Genomic DNA, 13,523 nt, shown 5'->3' with positions numbered 1-13,523 from the left:
TATATATATATATATATATATATATATATAAATAATGTACTGAAACCCGAATATCGGGCAGTTGTCTGTGGACCAGACTTTATAAGAAAAGGATCAGCTACAGAGAAGCGCACTGATCTAAAAATTCTTCTTGAAATATATATATATATATACACACACACACACACACACACACACACACACACACACACACACACACACACACACACACACACACATATACATGGATAGATAGATTTAATAATTATATGATTTGAGTACAGTCCACAGTCCAGCTCTCTCCAGTTTGCAATGTGTTAATTCTAAATTCCAAGTTTCCTGCCTTTTCCTCTGTGGGTGTTACTATGAATTCCATTAATCCAAGGATTGGCCCCCTTGCATTCTGAAAGCTGCTTACAGATGAAGACATTAGTGTGTGTATGTTTTTTTTTTATTACCACTTTGTCCCCTGAGTGTCCTAGAGATTCAGTCAAGTGTAAACATGAAGTTCTGGAAATCCAACTGTCCCATACACATCTCAGCCTGGGAGAACTTTGTCATGAATTGCTACTGATCTGTCACTTCTGGTTTCACCACTCTGCAAGGAAAGTGGCTTTTTGAAACTGGTGAAGATAATTGCGTTGACCCACATCTGTCCTAAAATTGCAATTAAGTGGATACTTTTTTAATTTGATTTACTAACTTTATTTAAGGAAAAAACCCACTTCATTATGGCAAATTCAGGAATCCAGCTTCTTGGCTATTTTCTGGCTTTGGGAGGGTGGATAGGGATCATCTCCACCACAGCATTACCTCAGTGGAAGCAGTCGTCATATGCCGGAGATGCGATTATCACAGCAGTAGGACTGTATGAGGGCCTGTGGATGTCATGTGCTTCTCAAAGCACTGGGCAAGTGCAGTGCAAAGTCTATGACTCTCTGCTCTCCTTGGATGGTATGTAATAAAATGTGACATGCACACCTCAATTCCTAAGCAATTATTCTAGTATTGGAAAAATGCCCTATTTATTTCCCTAATGCTGGCAATTTCAATGCATGAATTCATATTATGTGTTTAATTGTACATCATTTTTTTAAATCTTTAAATACTGTATGTGTATATAATAAATGGCCTGGGGATAATTCTACAATGTTGGCTGTTGAGAAAGCCAAGGACAGCAAGTGTAACAGTTTTAGCTAATTAGTCTGAGTAAGATTTATGGCACAGAGATGTACATAGCCTAAGTAACACTTAATCCCAAAGACAAATTAGAGCTGGCAGGCTAACGTAACAACAAGTAGTCGCTGGTGACAGAAAATTGTATTAATAATGACTTCTAAAACAATTACTAACTGCTTACTGGTAAATTGGAGAGAAAAATGTATGAATAATAACACAAGTACTGACATAACTACCCTTCAGTTATACCCATAATGTATAATTTATTATGCCTGGCTTACAAGGACTGGGGCTAGTACAAATAGGTAACAGAGGCAGCTGATGAAGGTTATGTGTACATAAGCACATAGTAGTTCAGCCTGCATTGAGCTACCATTTAATAGAGTTGAATGCAGCTCAAACAGCTACTTAAACAGGAATTATTCCCATGACCTATGATTGCAAGTGCTGTTGATACAGCCATGCAGGGCAATGTAGGGTAAGTGCTTGGCATACTAGTATATACAGGTATAGTATTTCTCTTTTATTACATTGCAAGGTCTATGGCTGTTGTACGGAATACAGCTCTCAAGCCATGGGACAATGAAGGCCTAATACCTACTGTATGTATCTATTTTCTTAGGAGCAGCTAGGCTTAGGGAAAATGACTCCACACACAAATATACTGCTTTTCCATTTGCTTGTTGTAGGGTCAGGACAAATGTCGGGCAGGAGAGGCAGCTGCCTTGGATACGAGAATATAAAAATTACCTGCACCTGTCATGGCTCTGATTATTTTACATTTTATTATCTTTGCTATATTATCACTTATTTATATTTTGTTAACATGCTATATATTCTGCTTCCAGAGGCAACAAATGAAATGACAAATTCTCATCCCTTATTCAAAACCATAACACTTTGTATGTGAGTTGTGTGTGCTTTACAAGACAAATATTGTCATTTCTAAACGTGATTGGTTCTACCAACTATTACTACCCATAATTTATATACAGGATGAGTATCCCTTATCCAAAATTGAAAATCCCACAGTTTTGGGTCCCCTACTGAGATGATGACATCTAAATTATATATTATGTGCATATATATATATATATATATATATATATAGAAAACGAGGTGGGTCCGGCACAGCCACTTATGAGCAATAGTACATCGGGTGCCCTCACAGGAAACAGATAGCAAACACAGGATGGTGCGGCACTCCAATGATTCACAAAGGCAGAGTAATTAAAGATGCAACGTTTCAATGCCCGTTTATTAAATTGGCATTTTCGTCAGGTATATGATATATATATATATATATATATATATATATATAGTGTGTGTTATTATCTCAGTAGGGGAACTAAAAATGTGTGATGTTTAATTTTGGATAAGGGATACTCAACCTGGATCCACATATTTAAATATATATATATATATATAAACGTGTGATTTCCTACTACATACGGTCTTGCTGACTGAGGGAGGGCACCGGAGCAGGTAAAGGATTGATTCCTTGGAGTTCCGGCTGATTTCGATTGCTATATATATATATATATATATATATATATATATATATATATATATATTTTTTTTTTTTTTTTTTTTTGTGAATCCCCTTCACTTTCCTGCCTCCTACAACTTTTTTTTTGTGAATCCCCTTCACTTTCCTGCCTCCTACAACTAAGGCCACTACAATGCATTATAAGTGCATTCCTGGACCATGGTTCCTCGCCTGCTTGTATGTTATACTACTGTATATTCTATGTCATAAGTCATAGACAGATTTCGATTTCCATTATTCTTACAGGGCATATAGACTGACTATCAAGGGTGTCGGATCAGTTCCTCAACTGGTCCCATAGCAAAATTTGTTTAAGGGCCTGGTCATGTAGTTCTAACCTCACAGACGCCCACTCTTCCCTCATCTCTGGGCCCTGCAGCAACTACACGTCCTGCAGTGCTGGTATTTCCACAATTGCTTGTGTATATACATGCTGCATATACCTCATGTAATGTAAACTGTGATTATTATTATTATTATTATTATTATAGTAAACTGTAGAGTAAACTGTGATAGAGAGGGTGTGTTCCGATGAAGGGTATACCTAATACATGTATGTCACCTGCTGTCTGTAGAAATCACTACAGCAAGACTCATCAGGCTTCACTGTTAGGTGGGCCCAATAGTAGTTACATTGGCAGTTATAGATACAGCCATAAAGATTACATATACTGTATTAACCAGCCCCTAAGGAACAGTCTCGATAAAATATGGCTCCAGGCACAATATTCTCTTTAAATTTGAAGCCTCTGCCCCACCTAAACACTGCTCTAGCTAATCAGCTTCCATCTGACAATACACAGCACTGTTTACATTCAAATATGCTTAGGCTGCTGTGTCGGTAGAGCTATTGGCCGAAGGAGCCATCGAATATAAATGTACCACAAAACCATAGGGCTGAGGTAGAATTTAAATTTCAGGGTAAAAATTCCTATAGTTTTCTTTTAAATAGACTACGTACCAACAAACTATTCAAAGTCTCTATGCTGGTTTTACAGTCTGTGCCCACAGTGCGTTCCTTTTCCTTCTCTGCATTACACAGAAAGAAATGTTATTGTAGCATTTGATACTTAAACATGCCTCCTTTCTAAAGTGTCAGTTACAGCAGATCAAAGACAAAGAAGAAGCAGCTTTCGGTACAGAGAATTTAAACAGACATTATTGAAAAAAAACAACCAACAATTTGTGACAACGTAGGGGGTAATTCCAAGTTGATCGCAGCAGGACATTTTTTTAGCAGTTGGACAAAACCATGTGCACTGCAGGGGGGGCAGATATAACATTTGCAGAGAGAGTTAGATTTGGGTGGGTTATATTGTTTCTGTGCAGGGTAAATACTGGCTGTTTTATTTTTACACTGCAAGTTAGATTGCAGATTGAACTCACCACACCCAAATCTATCTCTCTCTGCACATGTTATATCTGCCCCCCTGCAGTGCACATGGTTTTGCCCAACTGCTAAAAAATTTCCTACTGCGATCAACTTGGAATTACCCCTGTAGTGAGGTTCTCAGGTTACGACTGGGAGTCATAAATGATGCAAAGTGAACTTTTTATATTATAATATGTATATCTTTTTACAATGGGGTATCCAAATTCTAAATCAAGCTATAACTAAGTGCAAGATAGCCATGCCCACTTATGAGACTCCCACACACATTCAGTCACACACATACATACAGTCACACACTCACACACTTATACACATACATACAGTTTCATACCTATGCACATACATACAGTCACATGCATACATTTATACATACAGTCTCACACTTATACACAATCACACATACACATATATAGTCACACACACACATACATACATACAGTCACACACTTATACACATACATACAGTTTCTTACCTATGCACATACATACAGTCACATGCATACATTAATACATACAGTCAGTCTCACACTTATACACAATCACACATACACATATATAGTCACACACATACATACAGTCACACACATTGGGGACAGTAAGGATGGTATAATGGTTAGCATTACTGCCTGAGAGCACTGAGGTTTTGGGTTCGATACCCTTTATGGATCTGTGTGGTGTTTGTGCATTCTCTCCATGCTTGAATGAGAGTCCTTCGGGTACCCCGGATTCCTCCCACAATCCAATAATATACTGGTAGGGTAATTGGCTCCCAATAAAAAAATAACCGTAACGTGTAAGTGTGTGTGTATACAAGGCTGCTGCAAGGTTTCTCACCTCGCCCCCCCCCCCACCACCACAACCATCACATCCCCTTCCCCCCCAACCCATTATCCTGCCCCTCAGGTGAAAAACTGCTGAGGTAGAAACTTCTAAGTTCCACAGTTTAACTTTTCAGATGCTTTAATATTGGATCTTTCATATTGAATACAGGAGAATTTTTGGAATTGGCAACACCGGGGAGTGCATCCACTACATGCAAAAGCTTAAGCGGAATGCCAGTCTTATCTGATACGTACAATACAGTATATACGTTTTAATGCCGTTTTATTGTGGCATTTTCATCCGATCAACAAGGATAACAAACTTCTCACCTTTTAACAGACAGATCACTCAGTGACCAGCAGTGTCCGGGAGGCGGGCCACGTGCATGCATCGGGCGACTCATAATTGATGATGTCAGACACAAGTCTGTCATCACAGTGCTCCCCTTCACCATAGCAACAGTAACAATACTGGAAAATACACATCATCGCATTTAACAGAATGGAAATTAGCTCTATGAATGGGTACAGTATGATTTACAGATGGACACAATGCCGACGCTCATAATCCTGACAGCCATTGACCTACAGACAAAATACTAACACAGTCAAAATACCGACATTCACTATGCCGATATGTTCAAAATTCCGACATAGTCAGAATACCGATATTTGAAATGCCGACATGTCAAAATACTGACATGCTTTTTTCTGGGTGGTTTTTAGTGTCAGTTCCGACATAGGTCGACATGGACACCGTCTAAATGAACTGCGTCCCTTCGCATTGCTTGCTGTGCTTGCCATGCTTCGGGCACTGTGCCTCGCTACGCTTGGCACAGCATTATATTCCCCCTCCAGGTCCACTGGGAAGGTAAAGTATGAACAAGTCTGTTTTGGGGCAAAAATTCCTCAAAAATGCATGTCGCCATTTTGACATGTCAGCATTTCAAATATCAGTTTTCTGACTATGTCGGCATAATGATTGTCGGTATTTTGACTGTTGGTCAATGGCCGTCGGTATTGTGTCCGTCGGTAAATAAACTGCTACCCCTATGAACACATACTCTGTCCACAACATTGCTAGAAATCAATGTGTATAGCCACCTTAGGTTTATAAAAGAATATTTAAATAGATAATTATATTGAGACCAACAGCAATGTTACTGGAAATCACAGAGTAGCCACATGATTACGACACTAAATACATTTAGAATTTTAGAACACAAAGTGGACCCAGTAGCTCTAAACATGGATATTAAACCTATAAATAATATATAGTCATATAGGCTACGTTAATAATAATAATAATAATAATAATCAACATGGTGAATCATACAGTATAACAATATTCACCCCTTAGGCTATAGTCTGAATGTAATCATAGAGCAACACTATACTGATGTAGGCTAGTTACCACAAGAGACATCTTTCAAAATGAGAATAATGAAAGACATAAATCTAAAGGTAAATATCCTGGCGGAGGGAGCGGATCTTGTCCCCAGTCATCAGGTTGGGGGAAGGGAGCGAGTAAGTAATGAGGGGAGGCAGAGACAGGCCCCCGGACATGCGGCTCCAGCCCTGGAACGGCAGATCTGACATGGGTGAGCTCAGCATGGAGCGGGTGCCTCACGGCGAGCACAGCACTCATCCTTCATTTGTTGATTCCACTCAGTGCCACCCTTCAAGTGCTGGTGCCCATAGGCAGCTGCATAAAGCTGCCTCATGGTAGAGCCGGCCCTGTGCGTATACTTGTGTTTAGGGCAGACTAGATGGGCCAAGTGGTTCTTATCTGCTTTCAAGTTCTATGTTTCAATGTTTCTACATAAAGTCCTCCTTACCATAAAGGATTATCCAGCTGGCTGCTGGGTAGTCTTTATCACTCTGGGATCTGGATTACTCTGCAGCAGCTCCTCCCCCTCCTCTCTCCCATGTTGCCTATTCCCTGTTTGGACTCCACCGCCCTCTTCTCTATATTGCAGTGCAATTCCAACTCTGCAATGCAGCTGTGATTACATTTTGGGGGGCCTGGAGAATTGCCTCTGCTTCTTACTTATATCCTATTTTCATGGATTGCTGTTTGTTTAATATCCAGAAATAAAACTCATATATCACATACAAATAAATGTAGTTCAATATGGGAATTCATTTAAATATATTTGACTAGTTTTAATTACATTTATTCTTGTACTGAGATGTCCCTCCTATTTTGTGTTGTATCTGTGTAGATAATGCAGACTAATAATCAGGTGCAGCAGCAGGTAAAACATGCAGTTCATACATACATACAAACCAATAAACTGGATAGCCATCTCACTGCTGGTCTTCCCTTTTTCATTGGTTTTCAACCTTTCCAAGCATAATGTTTGTCTCTAGGGACCCCTTTCATAACATGTGTCCAAAGTAGGAAAGGCGCTGTCTTGTCATTTGTGGCTCTAGTGAGAGCTTAGGTTTTATCTTGTCTAATACCGATTGATTTGTTCTTCAGGCAATCCATGGTATATGTAATATTCATCTCCTGCACCATAATCCAAAAGTGTCAGTAATAATCCTATCTTATTTTTATTGATTTATTTATTACCAGTTATCTATAAATCACACATATTTTGCAGGGCTTTACAGAGAATATTTGGCCATTCACATCAGTCCCTGCCCCAGTGGAGCTTACAATCTATATTCCCTACCACATGTGTACACACACACACACACACACACACACACACACACACACACACACACACACACACACACACACACACACACACACACACACACACACACACACACACACACACACACACACACACACACACACACACTCTCTCTCTCTCTCTCTCTCTCTCTCTCTCTCTCTCTCTCTCTCACGTTAGGGTTAATTTGGTATTGAGCCAGTTACCCTACCAGTATATTTTTGGATTTTGGGAGGAAACCATAGTGCCCGGAGGAAACCATCACAAGCACGGGGAGAATATACAAATTCCATACAGTTAAAGCTGTAGTGGGAATTGAACCCATGACCTCAGTTCTCTGCAGTGGTGCAAGTGGGCGGGTACGGGTGGGTACGGCGTACCCGTAAGAATTTAGCCGTGGGTACGCCGTACCCACACCGACGGGCCGCCGCTCCTCGCACCGCCGCTGATGTGAGGGAAGGAGAGCGCAGCCTGTGCCTCTCCTTCCCCTCAGTCTCCGGCGGCTGTCATAGTTTAATTCAGCGCCGATCCGTGAGCCAATCAGAGCTCGCGGTGCGAGCTCTGATTGGCTCACGGATCGGCGCTGAATTAAACTGTGAGACACCCGCCGGAGACTGAGGGGAAGGAGAGGCACAGGCTGCGCTCTCCTTCCCTCACACAGGACGGCAGCGGCCAGCGGCAGCGGTGAGCAGGGAAGGGGGGGGGGGGGGTTATACCTGGCACTGGGGGATATCTGGCACTGGGGGGGCATTTCTATCTGGCACTGGGGGATATCTGGCACTGGGGGGCATATATACCTGGCACTGGGGGATATCTGGCACTGGGGGGGCATTTCTATCTGGCACTGGGGGATATCTGGCACTGGGGGGCATATATACCTTGCACTGGGGGGCATATATACCTGGCACTGGGGGATATCTGGCACTGGGGGGCATATATACCTGGCACTGGGGGATATCTGGCACTGGGGGGCATATATACCTGGCACTGGGGGATATCTGGCACTGGGAGGCATATATACCTGGCACTGGGGGATATCTGGCACTGGGGGGCATATATACCTGGCACTGGGGGGCATATATACCTGGCACTGGGGGATATCTGGCACTGGGGGGCATATATACCTGGCACTGGGGGATATCTGGCACTGGGAGGCATAAAGCCTGGCACTGGGGGATATCTGGCACTGGGGGGCATATATACCTGGCACTGGGGGGCATATATACCTGGCACTGGGGGATATCTGGCACTGGGGGGCATATATACCTGGCACTGGGGGATATCTGGCACAGGGGGGCATGTATACCTGGCACTGGGGGATATCTGGCACAGGGGGGCATGTATACCTGGCACTGGGGGATATCTGGCACAGGGGGGCATGTATACCTGGCACTGGGGGATATCTGGCACTGGGGGGGCATGTATACCTGGCACTGGGGGATATCTGGCACTGGGGGCATATCTGGCACTGTAGGGGCATTTCTGTATCTGGCACGGGGGGCAATGTATATCTGACACAGTGGGGGCATTTGTGTATCTGGCACTGTGGGGCAATGTGTATCTGGCACTGTGGGGCAATGTATATCTGGCACTGTGGGGCAACGTGTATCTGACACTGCGAGGCAACGTATATCTGGCACTCTGGGGGCATTTCTGTATCTGGCACTGTGGGGCAATGTGTATCTGGCAGTTAGTCAATGTGTATCTGGCACTGTGGGGCAATGTATATCTGTCACTGTGGGGCAATGTGTATCTGACACTGCGAGGCAATGTATATCTGGCACTCTGGGGGCATTTCTGTATCTGGCACTGTGGGGCAATGTGTATCTGGCACTGTGGGGCAATGTATATCTGGCACTGTGGGGCAATGTATATCTGGCACTGTGGGGCAACGTGTATCTGACACTGCGAGGCAACGTATATCTGGCACTCTGGGTGCATTTCTGTATCTGGCACTGTGGGGCAATGTGTATCTAGCACTGTTAGTCAATGTGTATCTGGCACTGTGGGGCAATGTGTATCTGACACTGCGAGGCAATGTATATCTGGCACTCTGGGGGCATTTCTGTATCTGGCACTGTGGGGCAATGTGTATCTGGCACTGTGGGGCAATGTATATCTGGCACTGTGGGGCAATGTATATCTGGCACTGTGGGGCAACGTGTATCTGACACTGCGAGGCAATGTATATCTGGCACTCTGGGGGCATTTCTGTATCTGGCACTGTGGGGCAATGTGTATCTGGCACTGTGGGGCAATGTGTATCTGGCACTGTGGGGCAATGTATATCTGGCACTGTGGGGCAACGTGTATCTGGCACTATTGGGGTCATACGTGTATCTGCCCCTCCCCCATATGTGTATCACGCCCCCATTTCCATTGGCCACGCCCCATGTGGCATTTGGCCACACCCATTTTTTTGCGCGCGCCTTCGGCGCGCGCACACAGTACCCGTAAGACATTTTTTGTACTTGCACCACTGGTTCTCTGAGGCAGTAATGTAATCATTACACCGTTCATGCTGTCTTGTTTCTTGACTGTCCAGCCTTCACACCCATACGATGTTGCTGAAAAAAACATAGGTTAAATCATAAGCAAAATGATTCTGCAAAGATACATACTGTACTTACACATGAATATCTTATCAAGATCCCTCATGGCTGTTTTACCAAGTGCTATTCGTCTTCGGGTTTCTAGTCGGCTCGCTGCTTTAGTGTTGATTAGTGATCCTGGTCGGTTAAAACTATCTACTATTTCAACTTTTTCTTTTAGGTGAAAATAACTAAGGTTGCCAGTTGTTACAATCTCTGTATTCTTCACATTAGGTGCAAGCCCATTTTCAGACAACATTCTTTGATCTTAATTAGTAGTAGAGATGTGCAGCAGAAACTTTTTGGGTTTTGGTTTTGGATCTGGATCCCCGCTCGTGTTTTGGATCTGGATTGGTTTTGCCAAAACCATCCTTTTCGGGTTTTGGTTTTGGATCTGGATGAGTTTTGAAAAAAACATAAAAACAGCTAAAAGCACAGACGGGGCGGAGGGGGGGAGGGTAATTTTGATTTTACGGAATTATTAACCTCAATAACATTGATTTCCACTCATTTCCAGTCTATTCTGAACACCTCACAATATTGTTTTTAGGCCAAAAGGTTGCAAAAAGGTAGCTGGATGACTATGCTAAGCGATACAAGTGGGCAGCACAAACACCTGGCCCATCTAGGAGTGGCACTGCAGTGTCAGACAGGATGACAGTTTTAAAAACTAGGCCCCAAAGAGCACATAAATCAAAGAAAAAAAGAAGTGTAAGATGGAATTGTCCTTGGGACCTCCCACCCACCCTCATGTTGTATAAACAGGACATGCACACTTTAACAAACCCATCATTTCAGCAACAGTCGGAGAATCAAATGGTAGGTGGGCGCTAGTAATCGGCTATAAGACAACAAAAATACCAATACTGTTCTATGACCGCAGCTTCCCAAATTGAGGTGCTGATCCTCAAGCCAAAAAATTCATAAAAATAATGAAAAAAAACTCAGAGAAGCGCTGTCGTTAAACAGTATTAATAAAATTTATTATTAAAAATATTTAATATGTGTATATGTCACAATACAATACATAAACCAAGTATCCTGTGATTTTGTAGTATGAACCAAACACTGATAACTACAAATATCAACAAAATGTAAGATACATTGTAAAAACTCCCTTAGAAATGTAGCCTCTTGTATTCCGGATAAAGGTACAGCATTTGTGCTTATCAGATGCTCCTTATAATAAGCTCCATGCATGGGCTAATTGATCTCAAGGGCTTATTTGAATATTCTTTTAAATTTAAGAGTCCATCCACAATGAAAATGGTACACTTGAGTTATCTAACGCTTGATAAAAAGCTTGAATGCTCACACTCTTATCCACCAATGAAGAAAGGCTCTTTATGGGCAGCTTATATGGACTTGATACCATGTATAACACAGTGACTTTTAAGCTGGAACCGCTATTTGAACAGTCTCATGCAAAGCTTACCCTGGCCTTAGAAGTGGAGGAATTGAACGATGTCTCCTTCTTGGTAGTGGGCGCCGGCTGCCCACCTTGCTATGCAGCGGCACGGAGGAGGCTGTCAAGTTCAATGGGTGAGGACAGGACTCGCAGGATAGTGTTGGAGCGCGGCTTGTCCACCAAAGCCGTTCGCTCGTGGTTACGTAGCGGGAGCCGCCAAAGCGTGTAGCTGTGTGTCGGGTCTTTAGTGATAACCAGGATACCGGATAGCGTGTCGGGCGGAATGCTTGCCGCCTTTCTCAGCCTCTAAACCTGGGGCTGTTTCATCAGAAGTCGCTTCCATACCGCTGCATAGCAATGTGCTTAGAATTTTTCACAAATGCACCTCTGAATTTTTACAACTAAGCAGCAGCACCCCCTATATTTTAAAGCATGCAGCAGTGTGCTTTTCATTTTTAACAACTGCACCCCTGAATTTTGACAACATACAGGACCAGTGTAATGTTATTTGAACAGCAACACCCCTATATTTTACAGCATACAGCAGTTTGCTTTTAATTTTTAACAACTGCACCCCTGAATTTTTACAACATACAGGGCCACTGTAATGTTATTTGAACAGCAACACCCCTATATTTTACAGTATACAGCAGTGTGCTTTTAATTTTTAACTTCACCCCTGAATTTTTACAACATTGAGGGCCAGCAGCACCTCTATATTTTACAGCATACAGGAGTAGTGTGCTTTTAATTTTTAACAGCTGCATCTCTGAATTTTTGCAACATACAGGCCAGCATATTTTAAAGCATACAGGAGCAGTGTGCTTTTAATTTTTAACAACTGCACCCCTGAATTTTAATAGTATACAGGGCCAGTGTAATGTTATTTGAACCACAGCACCCCTATATTTTACAATATACAGGAGCAGTGTGCTTTTAATTTTTAACAGCTGCACCTCTGAATTTTTGCAACATACAGGGCCAGCAGCACCCCTATATTTTAGAGCATACAGGAGCAGTGTGCTTTTAAGTTTTAACAACTGAACCCATTCATTTTTACAACATACAAGGCCAACAGCACCCCTATATTTTACAGCATACAGGAGGACAGTGCCCCTGCACCCTGTACAACACAATGACAGCCAGGACAGCAATACCCATGTACAGCTGCAGCACACCAGTGACAGCCAGGACCACACCCCTAACACAGCACAGGTACACCACAGTGACTGCAGCAGCACCCCTACAGTGCACACACTAACCCCACCCGATGCCACCACCCACAGAGACAGAGGTCTGTTTCCCTCACTCTCCAAGTCCAGAGTGAAAATGGTGAAAATGGCGGCGACGCGCATCTGTTTGTATGGAATGCAAAACCCGCGAGATTCCGGCAGCGGGATGATGAAGTTTGGCCTCAATCTGGCTCGGAGCATGAAGTTCTGGGGTGGTTCAGTTCTCAGGGAACCAAACCCTTCATCTCTAATTAGTAGCTGTTTTAGATCTTCATTTTCTGCTAGCAATGTGGTCTTGTTAGCACAACATAGGTTATTGATAAGTCTTCCACCAATTTATACACGCCGCTTTTCTTTGTATAGCCCTGAATCTCTGATTTGTTCTACATGCAGTTTGAACAGATATGGGGGGTAATTCCAAGTTGATCGCAGCAGGAAATTTTTTAGCAATTGGGCAAAACCATGTGCACTGCAGGGGGGGCAGATATAACATGTGCAGAGAGAGTTGGATTTGGGTGGTTATTTTGTTTCTGTGCAGGATAAATACTGGCTGCTTTATTTTTACACTGCTAATTAGATTGCAGATTGAACACACCCCACCCAAATCTAACTCTCTCTGCACATGTTATATCTGCCCCCCCTGCAGTGCACATGGTTTTGCCCAACTGCTAAAAAATTTCCTGC

General features: G+C 42.8%; 1 protein-coding gene across 1 annotated transcript in view; it reads left to right on the top strand.

The window, feature by feature from the left end:
- Nucleotides 1–403: 403 nt before the first annotated feature.
- CLDN19 (claudin 19) overlaps nucleotides 404–13,523 on the top strand; it is a 100,520-nt gene continuing 87,400 nt past the window's right edge. The window contains exon 1 of the mRNA XM_063942953.1: nucleotides 404–933. Within this exon, the coding sequence (XP_063799023.1) occupies nucleotides 711–933 (223 nt within the window). The 5' untranslated portion in view covers nucleotides 404–710. The remainder of the gene's footprint in view (nucleotides 934–13,523) is intronic.

Source organism: Pseudophryne corroboree, chromosome 10 (genome assembly GCF_028390025.1).
Source record: "Pseudophryne corroboree isolate aPseCor3 chromosome 10, aPseCor3.hap2, whole genome shotgun sequence".
Classification (NCBI taxonomy): domain Eukaryota; kingdom Metazoa; phylum Chordata; class Amphibia; order Anura; family Myobatrachidae; genus Pseudophryne; species Pseudophryne corroboree.
This window is presented reverse-complemented; position numbering and strand designations above follow the sequence as displayed.